Source organism: Microcaecilia unicolor, chromosome 12, assembly GCF_901765095.1.
Source record: "Microcaecilia unicolor chromosome 12, aMicUni1.1, whole genome shotgun sequence".
Lineage (NCBI taxonomy): Eukaryota > Metazoa > Chordata > Amphibia > Gymnophiona > Siphonopidae > Microcaecilia > Microcaecilia unicolor.
In genome coordinates this window covers 26,258,665-26,278,402 of record NC_044042.1, presented here as the reverse complement: position 1 = coordinate 26,278,402, position 19,738 = coordinate 26,258,665, and the positions used below count along the sequence as shown (strand labels likewise).

The 19,738-nt window shown below is 43.8% G+C and overlaps 1 protein-coding gene across 1 annotated transcript in view; it reads left to right on the top strand.

Annotated features, from left to right (window-relative positions):
• The window catches only part of PPFIA4 (PTPRF interacting protein alpha 4), a 131,475-nt gene that overhangs the window by 19,675 nt on the left and 92,062 nt on the right, over window positions 1–19,738 (top strand). The window contains exons 8-10 of the mRNA XM_030220853.1: window positions 7,398–7,616; window positions 9,576–9,722; window positions 14,256–14,390. Coding sequence (XP_030076713.1) covers window positions 7,398–7,616; window positions 9,576–9,722; window positions 14,256–14,390 — 501 coding nt within the window. The remainder of the gene's footprint in view (window positions 1–7,397; window positions 7,617–9,575; window positions 9,723–14,255; window positions 14,391–19,738) is intronic.

Here is a 19,738-nt window from a genome sequence, read left to right as displayed (position 1 = left end):
GGTAAGACCTAATTTCTCCTTTTAGCCAATTTTCAGTGTTATTTCATTCATGTTGTAGTGTACCACCACACACGCCTGGTCTTCATCCTCTACGACTTTATGTAAACCTGATATCGGAGGCTAAAGAGACCTAAAGGCTTATCATAGTCCCTCCTCCCATTGTAACATAGAGTCAGAAAAGACTCGTAATACATTGTATCCCTTCCTCTACCTGTATCATATTCATTTGGTGACAGGTCAGGTGCCAAAGAGCTCTTTTACCAACAGTATTTTTTTGGTATTGATTTTATGCACCTTAGCAGCATTATTGTCTGGTCTGTGTCTTTGCTGCTTGTTAGGTAAGAGCCCTGCAACAGAGCCAGCGAAAAAGGAAAGCGAATCAGGGGCAAGAGGAAGCACTTTGCAAAGAAGAGGAGAAGGAACCCAAGGTTTTTTGGAAGGTGGGATTTGATGAATCTCTCCGCAGAATACAGTGCAAAACCTAAACTGTGGAATCTGCTAGAAGTGCTTGATACATGCATCGTTATCACAGTTCCTGAGGCATAGAGGGGGTAATGTGTTAGAGGTTTTTTTTTTTCCTCCATGTGTTTATGCATACATGGAATCCCTCTTATTAAAGTATCCCCTGCAGAGCAGTCAAGTAGACGTGTACATGCATGTGGCCAGGGTGTAGGCACATTCAGGGGGAGGAATTTGGGCAGAGCACAGGCAAAGTCACAAAATATGCATTTAGGTTATAAAATGCACACCTGTGCGCATATTTCAGAGGAGTACATTGACCCAAGCTCTCGAGCTGCTGTAAATGTATGTGACTGCATTTTAGCTATGATTTTGCAAGGCATAATTTTGGTATTATATAAAGGTATTATATATAGACACTCGTACGTCTTTATTAAAATAGGCACTTACTTTTCTTCCCAACCAAAGTGACTTATGATAGAATTATTTACTTATTTATGTTGTTTATTTATTGGGATTTAACTGCCTTTATGAAGAGATTCACCCAATCTCAAATTATGTACATATAACACATAGTAGTATTGTCAATGTAGATCCATATAAGGTGGTGGATGATCCTCCCACAGAATATAAGTACAGTCGAGCTGCGTTCTGGCAATCTATATAGGTCATTAATAATAAATCTTCTAACCTCAATATTTATTTAATTTATTTATGACATTTATACCCCCGCATTATTCCAAGCAACCTCCGGTTCAACGTGGCTTACATGGAACAGCTGCACTGAAAGGAAGCAAAATATAAGCACAAAAATAATGGAGAGGAAAAAAGGGAACCTCAGATGCCATCGCAGCTAAAAATGTTGGATTATTTGTAGTAAATAATTAGCAGATTTTAGTACACACAGCTTCAGCTTTAGAAATGTTAATTTCTTTCTTCATCTCTCTCTCATTCACCCCTGAATAATTCACTGCTGAGTCACTTTAAAGTTGAAGTAACAAAACATCTGTTTACTCACAGTTTGTAGTTAGATTATAATCAGACAGGCTTATATATACATATTATTATACATTTGTATTATCAGCTCCTTCCATGTGCTTAGATGGTAATGGATGCTCACACCACCATAGATCCTCTCAGGTTAGGAGAGATCATGAGCTCCATGTGCTCCATGTGCTGCATGTGCTGCATCTAACCCCCACAGGAAGTTGCATAGCTGTGTGACCTCTCTAAGTAATTCACATCAGAGGTCACAGAGTAATCACAGAGAAATAATAGGTGACAGGCAATGCATGTAAAAATACAATACATTCCAACAAACCCCTTCTCATGCATAACTGTCATGCAATTATTTATTCATACAAAGTCCAAGCTTTATACGCAGATTCACAAAATGTTCTCTGGGTAACGGTTTGGTCATGATGTCAGCTGTCATCTCACTGGTGTGACAATAGTGTAGACTGATGACCCCTTCTTTCGCCAACTCTCGCACGTTGTGGTATTTCGTTGCGATGTGCTTGGTGCGTGACTGAACCTTGTCATTCTGTGACAGTCGGATGCAGCTCTGATTATCTTCCATTATCTGGATTGGTCTCTGTTCAGCTATTCCAAAATCCAGCAAAAGTTTTTCAATCCACATCAGTTCTCTGCACGCTTCCGATACAGCCACATATTCAGCTTCTGTAGAAGACAAACTCACAATACTTTGTTTATGACTGGCCCATGAAATTTGTACATTTCCATACATAAACACATATCCACTTGTGGATTTATAATCAGAATGATCCCCTGCCCAATCTGAATCACAGTAACATATTAGTTTTGGATTACTATTGGCTGAAATCTTTAATTTACAATCAATGGTACCCTTTAAATACCTTACCATCCTTTTAACTGCAGTCCAATCTGATTTGGTAGGTGAGCTGACCCTTCTGCTCAAAATTCCTACTGCATTTGCTATATCAGCCCTGTATGTGGTAGCTAGATATAAAAGCTTACCTATGGCTGATCTATATTGGATGTTATCTGGTAAAGGTTCTCTTACTGTTTCATCCTTCAGAAAATCAGTGATCATGGGAGTGCTTACAACTTGGGCATCTTGCATACCTAAACTTTCAATAAGCTCATTTATTTTCTGCTTCTGGCTTAGAAGATAAGAACCATCATTTTGTTTCTCAATTTCTATACCAAGATAGTATGACACATTACCCAGTTCTTTTATCTCAACATTGTGGTTTAAACATTTTACAATGTCCTTGTACTCTTGCTCACTTTTGCTTGCAATGAGCAGATCATCAACAAAAGCTAAAATGTATGCATATTGTCCATTTGTGCACCTAGTGTACAAGCATTTATCTGCTTCACCTTGTTTAAATCCTAAATTTGTCAATATTTCATGCAATTTTTCATTCCAACATTTTGCACTTTGCTTTAATCCATAAAGACCTTTGTTTAATTTACACACTAGCTGTCTTTGTTTTGTATTTATGAAACCTGTTGGCTGTTCCATGTACAAGTCTTCAGTTATTTCTCCATGAAGAAACGCTGTTTTCACATCAATGTGTTTGACTTGCATGCCTTTTGAGACTGCAATGCTCAGAAGTGTTCTTATTGTCGTGTGTTTCACTACAGGTGCAAACACTTCATCAAAATCTTCTCCATATTTTTGAAGATATCCCTTTGCCACTAATCTGGCTTTATACCTTTCCACTTTTCCTTGTGCATTCCTTTTTAACTTGAATACCCATTTGCATCCTATAGCTTTCTTGCCAGGAGGTAATTTTGTAAGAATCCAAGTATTATTTTTATCCAATGCATCAATTTCTTCTTGTGCAGCTTTATGCCATTCAGCAGCTTCTTCTGCTGGCATTTTCTCAATCTCATCCCATGTTAAGGGCTCTTGAGCTTCTGCTGACTTTGTTAGGTAAGACAGTCTTGGGGGTGGAACACCTTTGTTTTCCCTGGATGAGCGTCTGACAACAGGTTGGTCTGACCTTTCCGCATCCTCTAAATCTGAGAGTCCTTCTCCAATTGATTCCCCTTCTCCAACTGTACTGTCTTCTTCAATGATCCTTTCTGTGTCTGCTTCCTCTGCCTGTTCCTCGTTAGATACAGGTGAGTTGCTTTCAGACATCTGCCTTGGTATGGCATTTATATACACTGGCATGTCTATTATGGTTCTAGTTTCATATTCTGGATGATAAGGCTCATCTGGGATAATCCAGCCTTTATCAACCCTTTTGTTTTCATCAAAATATGTAACATGTCTTATGCCAACAATGCCAGTTTTCAGATTCAAAATTCTATATCCTTTGTGTCCTGGAGCATAGCCAACTAAAATGCCCCTTTCTGTTGTGGAATCCAGCTTATGCCTTCTTTGCTTTGGTACATGAGCATATGCTGTACTTCCAAATGTTCTTATGTGTGACAGGTTTGGCTTCCTACCATGCCATGTCTCATGTGGTGTGCGCTCAGCGCCTTTAGTTGGCATTCTGTTTTGTAGGTACACTGCTGTGAGAATGGCTTCCCCCCATAGTTTTTTAGGGAGATTGCTATCTGACAGCATACATCTGGTCATTTCCACAATTGACCTAAATTTTCTCTCTGCAACAGAATTTTGCTCTGGTGTATAAGCTACTGTTGTGATATGTTGAATGCCTTCTTGTTCTAGAAATGTGTGCATGCTTTGTGAAGTGAACTCACCACCATTGTCGGTCTGAAGAACCTTTGGTTTTCTTTCAAATTTATTGCTCACCATGGCTACGTATTTCTTCAGCATGTCTGTGACTTGACTTTTCTCTTTCAGCAAATAGGCCACACAATATCTAGAGAAATCATCCAAGAATATTAGCACAAATCTGTTATTTCCCAATGATGGGATATTAAACGGTCCACATAAGTCACTGTGTATTAAGTCCAGCACTTTATTACTCCTATTTCCTGTGTATGCAGGAAATGAGGGTCTCACACCTTTTTGAGTAACACAGTCTATGCATTTCTCCATTTTACCAGCATCTGCACTTATCTGAATGCCGGTGGCCAGTTGCTTACTGTAAAGATCCTGGATCACCTTAGAATCACGATGTCCCAGGCGGCGATGCCAGATTTCCAGACTACATTTACCATCATTCTTCCTTACTTGCGCCATATGTGAGGCTTCACCTGAAATGTTCAGCTTATAAACATCATTATGCATAAAAGCTTCAGCATACACTTCATCATTTTTAGAGATTGTGCACTTACTATTTTCAAAATGAATCACAAATCCCTTCTTATCTAATGTAGATACACTAAGCATATTGCAAACTGCTTGGGGAATATACAAGACATCACTTACAGGAATTTCTTTAACTTCATTAGACACTTTGCATTTTAAGAATCCAATACCTTTTGCTTGGATCTTAGCAGTCCCTGCGTTTGCAGTTTTAAGAATACCTTCTTCTGGACACATTTCCTGAAAGAAATCCTTAGAATTGGTTAAATGGTATGTGCTCCCCGAATCCAAAATCCAAGTACTTTCATTTGAATTATTATTTACCATAGTCAAAGATTTTTCTGCCATTAGAAAGCCCTTGTGTTTATCTTTGTCCTTCATACATTTCCTGGTTTGAAAATTCTTTAGTTCCATTGGCTTAGGTGAGCTAGAGGGAGTGTTTTGTGTTTCCTTACACCATTTAGATACATGTCCCTCCTTTCCACATGAGTAGCAAATCAGCTTGCCCTTGGGTGGAGTTTTCCCATAGCTCCGCCTTCCTCTGTTCTTTGCCAAGAAATTTGTTTCATTTCTCTCTGACTTGCTTTGAGAACACATCTCCTCAGAATCATTTATTATGCATTCCTGCCTTAGTTTTGATGTTGCCTGTTCAAAAGATTGCCCTTCAATGGCCTCATTTACAGACCTAAAAACATCAAACTTCTTTGATAGTGAGGTAAAAAGAAATGCTCTTTTCAATGCATCACACATGGGAATTCCTGAAAGTTCTAGCTTTTGAAATGAAGACATAAGATGCATAATGTGATCATTACATTTACTTTTATCCCTTAATTTGGTTTCATTCAACTCTGCCAGCCAAATTGGTTGCTGCTTTGCATATGTAGTTGCATACATAGTTCTCAGCTTATATAAAATGTCCTTTGGTGTATCTTTTCCCTCCACTAATATGGCTTGTTTCTCTGAGAGAGCTTCCAAAAGCATGCACTTCACATAATAGTTTGCATTGTCCCATTCAGCCATATTTTCAGCTGTTCTGTCTTGGTCTAAGCATATATCTAATCTTTTTGCTCGAAGGAAACATATGAATCTTAATTCCCACTGCTGATAATTAAACTCAGTTAATCTAGGCACCTTGAGAGAATAGAACAATGGTGAATTTCTTCCCTCAGCCATTTTCTTAGCCTTCTGTCTGCTGTGTGGGGGGGAGAGAGAGACAGACTGAATCTTTCCTTTAAAACTTAAGAGAAAAATGTGGCCTTTTTTCTGCCTGGTAATATTTCTCTTCTTTTTCAATTCCTGGACCCTGGGCCCATAACCCTTTTGTTGGATTATTTGTAGTAAATAATTAGCAGATTTTAGTACACACAGCTTCAGCTTTAGAAATGTTAATTTCTTTCTTCATCTCTCTCTCATTCACCCCTGAATAATTCACTGCTGAGTCACTTTAAAGTTGAAGTAACAAAACATCTGTTTACTCACAGTTTGTAGTTAGATTATAATCAGACAGGCTTATATATACATATTATTATACATTTGTATTATCAGCTCCTTCCATGTGCTTAGATGGTAATGGATGCTCACACCACCATAGATCCTCTCAGGTTAGGAGAGATCATGAGCTCCATGTGCTCCATGTGCTGCATGTGCTGCATCTAACCCCCACAGGAAGTTGCATAGCTGTGTGACCTCTCTAAGTAATTCACATCAGAGGTCACAGAGTAATCACAGAGAAATAATAGGTGACAGGCAATGCATGTAAAAATACAATACATTCCAACAAAAAATGCACCTAAAACCGTGCTGCGTTGATGTTAGTCACTGGTTCCAAGCGTTTTATACATAACAGTCACTAGTTTTGCAGGAGTGATAGATGGGTGTTCAGGCAGTTTGATTATCACACACATCACTGATCTCACCAGTAAGTTTGGCTGTGGTCCTGAGCACCTTGTTTGCTCATTCTGGTATTCCAGTTTACCCAGTCTGTGAAAACCAGCCAAAGCTTGCTGCATTTTTCCCCCCACCTTGAGTCATGTTACATTTGCTCTGTGTCACCCATGGCTGAGCAGAATGCTTTCTTCACACCATGAAAGAAGGGTCATGAAAGGTGGTGGCACACCAGAGAGCCCTAAAGCACAGCCTCATTAGCGCCTTACAGGCTTGAAACCGTGCAGCACAATGCCACCAGACATCAAACCGCTCTTAACTAATCCCTGAAAAGAAATTGTAAAACACTATCTTTTTTATTTATTTATTTTTTTTTACATGACTGGTAGCTACAGGGAAACGTATCTTAAATGTTTTGTAAATAAGACCCCTCTGCGGGATTTGTCGCTACTTCAAGGGCCCACCTTGCAAGCACTCATCTTCCTGTGGGAGATGGCTGGATCTGGGAGGACCCAGAAGTCATGGTCCATGCTGACCCAAACCACAGGGAGGAAACAAAAATGATCTAGGAACCAAGTTGACAATAGGGTACTTTCAAAACATTAATATCCGAAATAGACTCGGTATCATGTGCAACTCCATGGATGCAGAAGGATGGATAATAAGAACTTTAAAACGTAAATTGCACAAACCTAAAAAAGCATTTGGGTTCTTGGGATGCTAGAACTTACTGGTATAGTTGAGATCCAACGGAAAGGGGCAGATGTATAGAACTAGTACCTTCCTTGTACTGAGCTTGTAACCACTGGTACTGAGGTTTGGTTTCAACCCCTTGCAGCAGTTGGCTAATGGCTCTGTACATCCTGAGGATGAGGAGAGTCGGGTGGTGGAGCTGCAAGAGCTACTGGAAAAGCAGAACGGAGAGCTGGGGCAGACAAAGGACCACTTGAGCTCTCTTGGTGCAAGGGTTGCTGAGTTGGAAGAGGATCTCACTACAGCCAGGAAGGACCTCATCAAGTCTGAAGAAATGAACACCAAACATCAGAAGGATCTCCGAGAGGTGAGGCACTGCCATTGCTGAGTCCTGCTCTGTCTAATGTTTGGTGACCAGCAGATTAGTGGGAAACATCAACAGAAATGATTGTGGAGCAGATATAGTGTAGAGGGCCTCAGCTGGAACAAACAAACCAGAGCCAAACTGCACAGGAAGAAATTTTATAGAGGGACTTGACATGGCCCGTGTTTCAGGTCAGAGGTCATGCACCGTAAATACTAAGGCCGAGTTGAGTTCAGTTCAGTTGAGGCGTGTGGTAACTTCCTTAGAAAATCTACAGTCACGGTTATAGCAAAACTGCATACAAAGATGTGCTTCCTGTAGCCTTGGGATATACGTTGCATGACCCAGTGGTGTAGCCAAGGGTGGGCCTGGGTGAATCCTGGCCCCCACCCACTTTGGGCTCAGGCCCACCCAGTAGCAGCGCCACTTATGATGTGGCTGGCAGAGATTCCCAAGCCCCACCAGCTGAAAACTCCCAACAACTGTCCCTCCTGCATACCTTGTAAATAGCAGATCTTCGCCTGCAGCAAGCAGTGACTGATACATACTGCTCGCACTGGCCCCACAACCTTCCCTCTGACGTATTCCCACCTATGTGGAAACAAAAAGTTGCAGCACTGGGAAGGCTGTGGGACCAACATGAGCAGTGTGTATTAGTTGCTAATCGAAAATCTGCTATTTAAAAAGGTATGCGAGAGAGGGGAGGGATGTTTGAGAGACCGTATGGCATGCAGGAGAGACCAAATCACCTGTGGGATGGGGCGGGGTTCTTCTACCCACCCATCTTGGGCCCAGACCCACCCGGTGTCTGGCTACGCCACTGATGCAGGCACTTGCTGAAAAACGGGCCATGTCGGGGGCCCTCAATAAAATTGCTTCCTGCTCCATCTGGCTCCGTTTGTTCCATCTCAGGCCCTCTACTCTTGTTTCTGCTGAGCATTTGGTGACAGCATCCTAATGTACATCCTGTTCTGCCTGTCCTCCTGCTAATCTTTCACCTCTCTGTGATATTCCACTGCTGCTCTTGTCCTGCTATATCATATTCTTTCCTTTCTTCTTCAATGTTTACTTAGTTTTGTTGAGCCCAGGTACTATCCCAAACATTTATTTATTATGTAAAATATTTATAGTCTGCTCATTCCACGGTTCAAGTGCGTGCCACTTCCGGCGGTAATTGAGTTGTGCCGCATGCTGCCTGGTTACCGCCGGCTTGGCGTGGGAGCCCTTACCACCACCTTAATGGGTGGCGGTAAGTGCTTCCCCCTGAAATGGCCGTGCGGCAAGTGGTTCACTTGCTGCATGGCCATTTCTTTAAAAAAAAAAAAAGATGGTCTTTTACCTGCTGTGGTAAAAGGAGGCCTCAGTGTGCATCAGAAACGTGCGCTGACACCAGCGCAGGCCCCCTTTTACCGCAGCTTGGTAAAAGGACCCCTTAGTTATTTATACATATGTACCAAAAATGGACAGGAAATCAGGAAACAGCCTTTTGAATCAAATATGTCTTAAATTGTTCTCTAAATTGCATAAGTGAGTTAACTTTGTTCTCTAAATTGCACAAGTGAGTTAACTTTGTTCTCTAAATTGCATAAGTGAGTTAACTTTACGTAGTTCCAACGGCAATGAGTTCCACATTCTAGGACCAATCACTTGAAATGTAGATAAACGGAGGCCAAGGAGGCTAATCACGGGAAAATTTGGGATTTCAAGTAAATGTTTGTCTGTTGACTGTACTGTAAGTGGCTGTCTTTAGAAGAAATAAGGAAACATGTTTCCATATTTTACACTACGATCCCCCTATGACATGTTCTCTTCTATCTCTGTGTTTCTAGATTTCCATGGGAACATTTTCAGTTCCTGAGGATGGTATTTGTGCGTTGTGGGAATGCTCCTGATTTTGGTGATGACTGTTGTGTATTTGACCCTCTGTCTCATTTTGGAAATGCTCCTGCTTCCCTTATGCAGGCACTGGCTCAGAAAGATGATATGGAAAAACGAATCACAACCCTAGAAAAACGTTACTTAGCTGCCCAGAGAGAAGTGACTTCTGTTCATGATCTTAATGACAAACTGGAGAATGAGTTGGTCAATATGGAATCATTGCATCGTCAGGTAATAAAGTGGTGCAGCTCTCTCATACTATGCAATGTATGTAATCTCCCTGAAGTTACTTTGCCCCAAAGGGGACCAGTCTGAAAATTGCCTCTGGTTTATTATTCTATATCTCAGTTCTAGTGACTCTCACTGGGTATCACTAATGCAATAAACATTGCTACCACTTGGTATTAGTTGTGAGCTGAATAATGCTGACTTTAAAAAACAAAATTACAAACTTGGCTATTCTCCAACTGAGTTTGGGTGGGGGAGGGATAATGTTTAAAGTCCTCTTGTCATGACCTGCTGTGACGATATTCTGTTTTTTTTTCTGAGTGTTTGTATGGAGAGATTAGGTCTTATCTGATAATTTTATTTCCATTAGTCTTTCCCACTATTCCAGAACCTGTGGGATAGTTGTGTCCGTCAACTAGCAGGTGGAGATAGTGAACTGAAAACTGAGCTGAGACATATCTCTTGGCATTCAGTTCAGCTCCTCGGGATTTACGTAGACAAATTGTAAGGAGAAACTTAGATTAAACACAACACCCTTAAACAACTTGCTAACCAGACGAGCGAACACATGTGGACCTCTGTCATCTCTGGAGAACTTGTAGAGAACAAGAATATGCAGGAAGCACCATGCAAGGTGACAGTCATTATTTGACCCATTACTTTGTATTGACTAAACATCTCAGAAACCTCAGGCGAGCCTCTGGAATAGTGAGAAGGACTAATGGAAAGAAAATTCAGGTAAGACCTAGTTTTTTCTTCCATTACATAGCTTCCCACTATTCCAGAACCTGAGGAATGTTCAAAAGCAGTCCCTAGAGTGGGTGGGTTCTTGGAGCTGCTGCCTCGAGGATCGAAGCCCCAAAACTGGCTTCCAAGTACACCACAACATTCACTCTATAGTGCTTGGCAAAGGTATGCAGCTTCAGCCACGTTGCCGCCTTGCAAATATCCACAAGAGATAGTAAGGTAGTCTCCGCCCAGGATGCTGCTGTATGCCTTATAGACTGAGCCTGCTTCCCCACAAGCAAATAAGCTGACAAGATAGTCTCAGCCTCCTAGCACTTGTGAGCTTGGAAGCCATGAGGCCAAACTTCTGTTTAACAAAAAGTAGTCTGTCCAATTTGCAGAACTCATTTAAGACTTCCAAATATCTAATGAGGACGCTATGCACATCGAGAAGCTTCAAGGAAGAATACTGAGCCTCCGTGTCCTCTCTGCAAAAGAATGGAAGCTCCATGGATTGGTTGAGATGAAATGCTGATACCATTTTCGGAAGAAAGGAACAATGCACATGGAGACCTCCACCTCCTTACAGTGGAGAAAGGGATCCCGACAAGAGAGCCTGAAGTTCCCAAACTCTACCTGCCAACGCAGCGGCCACCAAGAATACAGTCTTTAGCGTAAGGTCTTCCAAGGAGGCCTTCCAGAGTGGCTCAAAAGGAGGCTTCTGAAGAGCCCAAAGGACTAAATTAAGGTTCCACTCTGAACACAGAGTATGAAAGGGAGGCCGCAAATGGCCCCTGCTTCCTATAAGAATTGAACGATATCTGGGTGAACTGCAGGAGACCATCTTCTGTAGTCAGCCCCTGAAACAGGCCAAAGCAGCAACCTGAACGTTTAGAGAATCCATCACTAAACCTTTCTGAATTCCTGACTCTCCCTGCTTCTGTAAATAGACTTGGTGTAAGAGCAATATAAACTCCAGAGAAAACAAAGATCCCGATGCAGCTGGATGCTCTGTCGGCCCCTGAGGCTGCAAAATTGTGTCTGTGCTCTGCAAGTGATGAGATAGAGGCTGTTCCTCACTGCCAGTCATTCCTACTGCCAGTCAGTCCTGACAAAATGGCGCCTGTCCTCATGCTGTCAGGGAGAGCTCAGAGTCTTTGGCATATTTGGATTCGAAGATGTGGTGCTGCCAATTATTTCCTCTGTGTTCTGCAGGATTCCTGGTTTGCACGCACTGCAGCGTCCTGATGTTGGCCAGTGGGTCCCACAATGGGAACACCGCTTAACTGCCTCTGCGGGAGTTGCCATTTAACCCTGACTGCCACAAACACAGCATAACTTGTTCCAAGTGGTGAGTCAGGATCCCTCCCCTACACCAAGTAGAATTTGCAGCCCTCCAAGCAGTTCTGATTCAAAGTTTAGTTGGATTTCTCTCTACTGGCTGCTCCCCCCCAGCCCCAGTCTCCACAAGTCTTACCACAGAAGAGAGAGGTTCAGGACTGATACTGTGTCCCACGCTTTCCAATAAACCTTTCCTTCTCTCTCTCTCTCACTTTTTTTTGTTTTCTTAAGGTTGTGCTGGAAAAGGAGAACTCCACAGGAAACAGGGGAGAGGTGAAGGGAGGGAATAAATTTGTGGGGCACTAGAAACAAGGGTTTGAAGACCTTCAGATATGATTCTGCAGACTCAATCCACCCACAAAGCTCAACTGGGGACCAGGAGCAAATCACTCAGAAGCAGAGGCTGAAAAGTGTGCCCATCCACCTGCTGGAGGTAGAAAATACTGAGGAGCAGGACTGGATACTAACAGAGATATATTTCAGCTCAGTTTTTAGTTCTGTAGCGCCACCTGCTGTTTGATGGACACAACTTCCATTATGTAGCTTCCCACTATTTCAGAACCTGTGGGATAGTTATCTTAGTGGAATGTTTTTACTGTTTTTGCTTGTAAAACAAGGCTGTTTTGATGCTTTCTATAATGTTTTATATGATGATCTACAGTGGTGGAAATAAGTATTTGATCCCTTGCTGATTTTGTAAGTTTGCCCACTGACAAAGACATGAGCAGCCCATAATTGAAGGGTAGGTTATTGGTAACAGTGAGAGATAGCACATCACAAATTAAATCCGGAAAATCACATTGTGGAAAGTATATGAATTTATTTGCATTCTGCAGAGGGAAATAAGTATTTGATCCCCCACCAACCAGTAAGAGATCTGGCCCCTACAGACCAGGTAGATGCTCCAAATCAACTCGTTACCTGCATGACAGACAGCTGTCGGCAATGGTCACCTGTATGAAAGACACCTGTCCACAGACTCAGTGAATCAGTCAGACTCTAACCTCTACAAAATGGCCAAGAGCAAGGAGCTGTCTAAGGATGTCAGGGACAAGATCATACACCTGCACAAGGCTGGAATGGGCTACAAAACCATCAGTAAGACGCTGGGCGAGAAGGAGACAACTGTTGGTGCCATAGTAAGAAAATGGAAGAAGTACAAAATGACTGTCAATCGACAAAGATCTGGGGCTCCACGCAAAATCTCACCTCGTGGGGTATCCTTGATCATGAGGAAGGTTAGAAATCAGCCCACAACTACAAGGGGGGAACTTGTCAATGATCTCAAGGCAGCTGGGACCACTGTCACCACGAAAACCATTGGTAACACATTACGACATAACGGATTGCAATCCTGCAGTGCCCGCAAGGTCCCCCTGCTCCGGAAGGCACATGTGACGGCCCGTCTGAAGTTTGCCAGTGAACACCTGGATGATGCCGAGAGTGATTGGGAGAAGGTGCTGTGGTCAGATGAGACAAAAATTGAGCTCTTTGGCATGAACTCAACTCGCCGTGTTTGGAGGAAGAGAAATGCTGCCTATGACCCAAAGAACACCGTCCCCACTGTCAAGCATGGAGGTGGAAATGTTATGTTTTGGGGGGGTTTCTCTGCTAAGGGCACAGGACTACTTCACCGCATCAATGGGAGAATGGATGGGGCCATGTACCGTACAATTCTGAGTGACAACCTCCTTCCCTCCGCCAGGGCCTTAAAAATGGGTCGTGGCTGGGTCTTCCAGCACGACAATGACCCAAAACATACAGCCAAGGCAACAAAGGAGTGGCTCAGGAAGAAGCACATTAGGGGTCATGGAGTGGCCTAGCCAGTCACCAGACCTTAATCCCATTGAAAACTTATGGAGGGAGCTGAAGCTGCGAGTTGCCAAGCGACAGCCCAGAACTCTTAATGATTTAGAGATGATCTGCAAAGAGGAGTGGACCAAAATTCCTCCTGACATGTGTGCAAACCTCATCATCAACTACAGAAGACGTCTGACCGCTGTGCTTGCCAACAAGGGTTTTGCCACCAAGTATTAGGTCTTGTTTGCCAGAGGGATTAAATACTTATTTCCCTCTGCAGAATGCAAATAAATTCATATACTTTCCACAATGTGATTTTCCGGATTTAATTTGTGATGTGCTATCTCTCACTGTTACCAATAACCTACCCTTCAATTATGGGCTGCTCATGTCTTTGTCAGTGGGCAAACTTACAAAATCAGCAAGGGATCAAATACTTATTTCCACCACTGTATGTTTCCACTTTGGTTGATCACCAGTGACCAGGCAGCAGTCTCTAAAATATTTATTTAATAAGCGTGCCTATAACTATGGAAAGGATGCCCGCTTTTTGAGTCGCTGCGTTTCACAATATCACTCAGCGCTAGTGTGTCTGTTTTCTTTCTGCCACATATAACCAGTGAGATTCTTGTCTTGTGCTGTGCATGTCTCCCCTGGGGTATGTTGCAGTCTGAGGAGAAGGCCCGGAACCTGCAAGAGCGGCTGGAACTGGCAGAGCAGAGGTTGCAGCAAATGGAGAGGAGGGCCGAGACACTGCCTGAGGTGGAAGCAGAGCTTGCTGAGAGGATTGTGGCTCTAAGGAAGGTAAGTGTGCAGAAACACAGAAAGTGGGAGGGGTTTGAAACTTGTCTAAGGTTTTTTTTTTTTTGGTGCTGCTGAAGTCTGTTTAGTTTATTACAGTGGCGTAGCTATGTGGGGCCTGAGGACCCTGACCTCCCTGCCGACGATCCCCTTGAACCCCCCTCCTGCCACCAACCCTCCCCTGCCGTCGCCGCCCGCCCCGCCGCCACATCAGATACCTTGTTTGCTGGCGGGAGTCCCTGAACCCTGCCAGCCGAAGAGAGTCTTCTTCAGCGCCGGAGTAGCGCCTTCATTCAACTAAGTTCCTGGTGTGATCAGCTGTTTCTGATGCCTTACGTTCAAGGGAGTGGCCTAGTGGTTAGGGTGGTGGACTTTGGTCCTGGGGAACTGAGGAACTGAGTTCGATTCCCACTTCAGGCACAGGCAGCTCCTTGTGACTCTGGGCAAGTCACTTAACCCTCCATTGCCCCATGTCAGCCGCATTGAGCCTGCCATGAGTGGGAAAGCGCAGGGTACAAATGTAACAAAAATAAAATAGATACTATTGGAGATTCTACATGGAATGTTGCTACTATTGGAGATTCTACATGGAATGTTGCTATTCCACTAGCAACATTCCATGTAGAAGGCTGCGCAGACTTCTGTTTCTGTGAGTCTGACTGCAGGACGTCAGACACACAGAAGCAGAAGCCTGCGCGGCCACGTTGGTGATCTGCAAGGGCCGACTCCGACTTCTACATGGAATGTTCCTAGGAATAGCAACATTCCATGTAGAATCTCAGCACCAACAGTGGAGGAGTGGCCTAGTGGTTAGGGTGGTGGACTTTGGTCCTGGGGAACTGAGGAACTGAGTTCGATTCCCACTTCAGGCACAGGCAGCTCCTTGTGACTCTGGGCAAGTCACTTAACCCTCCATTGCCCCATGTCAGCCGCATTGAGCCTGCCATGAGTGGGAAAGCGCGGGGTACAAATTTAACAAAAAAAAAAAGGGGATCGTCAGCAGGCCAGCAGGGGGATCCAATGTGGCAGCGGCTACAGTGCCCCCCCACCTTGGGCTCAGGACCCCCCCCTCCCAGCGAGGTCTGGCTACGCCCCTGGTTTATTATCCCTCAGATTAGAATACAGAGCAGCAGAATTTTTATAAGGATTTAAAAGGCCACCACCTAACTTGGCCTTCAGATACATTATGATGGGTAATGTGAAAAAGACAAGAAGGGGTGATTTAAAGTACACACAGATGTAGAGAAATGTAGTTTGGATTTAAAAAAATTGTTCTATTGTTGAGATGATCAGATTATGGTCTCTATTTTGAAAGCATCTCCACGTGTAAATAGTGGTAATCACATGTATAGATTACATACATGTCTAACTGATGATTTCCTAGACAATCACCCCACACACACTTACCCTAGCCTAGCTGACTACAGCTGGAGCGCTCACGTCCCTGGATTTCTTACACTAATAAGACAAATAATACTTTCTATTCAGAAGTGAAATAAAAAAAAAGTTTATTCTGAAGACAAGTAAATAGTGGCTCAAGCAGAGGCTTATTGCAAGTCTGAAATACAGAAAAGAAATGATTAGAGAGGCCCTTTTTCCCCAAGCCAGGGAACAAAGAAGCCCCTCCAAACTCTAGTCTGTCACTCATATTTATACAATACATATTATACAATAATACGGAATTTAATTACCATCTTAGCACATCCCACTAACCAATCATCTGATTACACAGCTGGTAAAAGGCAAGGGACTATTACGTTAAACTTTTTTCCTCTGCTTAGCCTCTACTAGGGTTATGAAGCTAAATAGATTTTGGGTGCTGCTGTGCTAATCATCAGAAACTCCTGCAGCCATTACACCAACCCATGCAATATACAGATTTATTTATTGGGATTAATGAGGAGATTCACCCAAGGTGGTACAGCTTGACATATAAACTTACAATTTTGCGAAAAGTATAAGCAATTATTTATTATTATTATTTATTGCATTTGTATCCCACATTATCCCACCTATTTGCAGGCTCAATGTGGCTTACATAGTTTTGTTAACGTTGTCATTGCTGGGTGACAGTTACATTTAATATTGTGCAGAGGTTAAATAAGGGTAGAAAGAGTGTAACCAGGTACCTCTCTGGTGCAGCCAAGGATAGAACAATCTCCTCCAGCCACAGGCTCCCGGCACAATGAAGAAATAGATGTCCACCAGTAACTTCAATCTTAAGGACTTTTATTCCATGCAGGTTTCTAGTACACAGTTCCAACAGCAGCATAGCACATACCAGGATTCAATACAGGCTTACAGGCTCCAGTCTGGGCTCTTTATCCAGTGCACAATAAACAGTAATTCAATTCCCAAGACAAACAGTTCTTTCAGTTCATCATCACAGTTCAGTCACCAAGCAGCAGTTTCTACCTTCTATCCTCTTTACCTTCAGGAGAGTTCAATATTTAGGCACTCCTTCTACCCAAGGGTTTTCCCCTGCATCAGCTTCACAGTGAATTCAATACTTTTGAGACTTCCTCTCACCCAAGGAATTTCAGCCTGCAAATACTTTAGGGACCTCTCTGCCCAAGGGTTTTCAGCCTGCAACTGCTTCTCTCCTTCAGCTCCTCTCTCCTGAACTGAACTCCACTCCACTGCCGGGACTCCTTCCCACCTGCCTAATCAATCCCTGGCTTCAGCTACCACCACCAATCATTCTCCTTCCATTAGCTTCCTCACACCCAACCCAGCTGAGTTGAGCATTAAACTAATGAGACCAATGATGAGCTCCTGCACACAGGGTTTCCTAACTCTCTTTCCGCCTAGTGGCAGCCACTCTATACAACCTGCCAGCTTACAACCATGTCTTCCCTGATTGCAGCTAGGAGTCCAGTCTGGGTTCTTCATCTCCCCCTCTGGCTCCTTGCCTGCAATGCCTTCTGGGACTTGTATTTCAGACTGAAACTGCCTTAACCCAACTATCCTGGAGGTGACTTTATCACAAGAGGAAGGAAAGGATTGATTAAGGTAGTTATATTAGGTGAGCTATCTTGACTACTACTACTACTATTTAGCATTTCTATAGCGCTACAAGGCATACGCAGCGCTGCATAAACATAGAAGAAAGACAGTCCCTGCTCAAAGAGCTATGTAATAAAAGTGAGCCAAGTATAGGACAATCAAGCCATTGTGACATCACTGATGAGGTTGGCTCTTATTGGTGGACTGAGGCATTATGACATCACAATATTAGCTCTGGTTACAAGAGACTACTACTACTACTATTTAGCATTTCTATAGCGCTACAAGGCGTACGCAGCGCTGCACAAACATAGAAGAAAGACAGTCCCTGCTCAAAGAGCTATGTAATAAAAGTAAGCCAAGTATAGGACAATCAAGCCATTGTGACATCACTGATCAGGTTGGCTCTTATTGGTGGACTGAGGCATTATGACATCACAATATTAGCTCTGGTTACAAGAGACTACTACTACTACTATTTAGCATTTCTATAGCGCTACAAGGCGTACGCAGCGCTGCACAAACATAGAAGAAAGACAGTCCCTGCTCAAAGAGCTATGTAATAAAAGTGAGCCAAGTATAGGACAATCAAGCCATTGTGACATCACTGATGAGGTTGGCTCTTATTGGTGGACTGAGGCATTATGACATCACAATATTAGCTCTGGTTACAAGAGACTACTACTACTAGTTATCACTTCTATAGCGCTACAAGGCATACGCAGCGCTGCACAAACATAGAAGAAAGACAGTCCCTGCTCAAAGAGCTTACAATCTAATAGACAAAAAATAAATAAAGTAAGCAAATCAAATCAATTAATGTGAACGGGAAGGAAGAGAGGAGGGTAGGTGGAGGCGAGTGGTTACGAGTCAAAAGCAATGTTAAAGAGGTGGGCTTTCAGTCTAGATTTAAAGGTGGCCAAGGATGGGGCAAGACGTAGGGGCTCAGGAAGTTTATTCCAGGCGTAGGGTGCAGCGAGACAGAAGGCGCGAAGTCTGGAGTTGGCAATAGTAAAGCAATAGTAAAGTGACTTAATATAAGCATGAATACAGTCAATGAGGTAAATTTGTAGATGACAAGTTGAATCCTAGTAATAGGACTAACCAGTGCTTTTTTTGTGCCGGTACGCAACGGTACGGCGTACCGGCACCTTTTTTATTTGCTCCCCCCGCCCCGTGACGGACGCAGTGCCAGCCCCCATTTCCGGCCGCTGCTGCTTCTCCTGTTGAGCAGCAGCGGCCGCTACACAAAGAAAAAGATTAAAAAAAACTTCAAACCTGGCTGAAACGCGGCACCCCGGCACTGTAGACAGCCATTAGGCATTGGCTGTTGCCCCGCAGCCGCTCCTCCTCTTGCCTTACGTCACTGCGCTCCTCCGGGGTCTTCCTCCAGGGGCAGTGACGTAGAGGCAAGAGGAGGAGCGGCTGCGGGGCAACAGCCAATGCCTAATGGCTGTCTACAGTGCCGGGGTGCCGCGTTTCAGCCAGGTTTGAAGTTTTTTTTTTTAATCTTCTTTTTCTTTGTGTAGCGGCCGCTGCTGCTCAACAGGAGAAGCAGCAGCGGCCGGAAATAGGGGCTGGTGCCGTGTGCATCGCGACTTCGCGCCGTTCGCGGGAAACTTGGCAGGGAGAGGGAAAACAACAGAGGGAAGGATTGGGGAGAGAGAGAAAGAGGGAAACCAACAGAGGGAAGGATTGGGGAGAGAGAAAAAGAGGGAAACCAACAGAGGGAAGGATTGGGGAGAGAGAGAAAGAGGGAAGGATTGGGGAGAGAGAGAAAGAGGGAAAACAACAGAGGGAAGGATTGGGGGGAGAGAGAAAGAGGGAAACCAACAGAGGGAAGGATTGGGGGGAGAGAGAGAAAGAGGGGAAACCAACAGAGGGAAGGATTGGGGGGGGGAGAGAGAAAGAGGGAAACCAACAGAGGGAAGGATTGGGGAGAGAGAGAAAGAGGGAAAACAACAGAGGGAAGGATTGGAGAAAGAGGGAAACCAACAGAGGGAAGGATTGGGGGGGGGGGGGGAGAAAGAAAGAGGGAAACCAACAGAGGGAAGGATTGGGGAGAGAGAAAAAGAGGGAAACCAACAGAGGGAAGGATTGGGGAGAGAGAGAAAGAGGGAAGGATTGGGGAGAGAGAGAAAGAGGGAAACCAACAGAGGGAAGGATTGGGGAGAGAGAAAGAGGGAAACCAACAGAGGGAAGGATTGGGGGGAGAGAGAGAAAGAGGGAAACCAACAGAGGGAAGGATTGGAGCGAGAGAGAAAGAGGGGAAAACAACAGAGGGAAGGATTGGGGGGGGGTGGAGAGAAAGAGGGAAACCAACAGAGGGAAGGATTGGGGGGAGA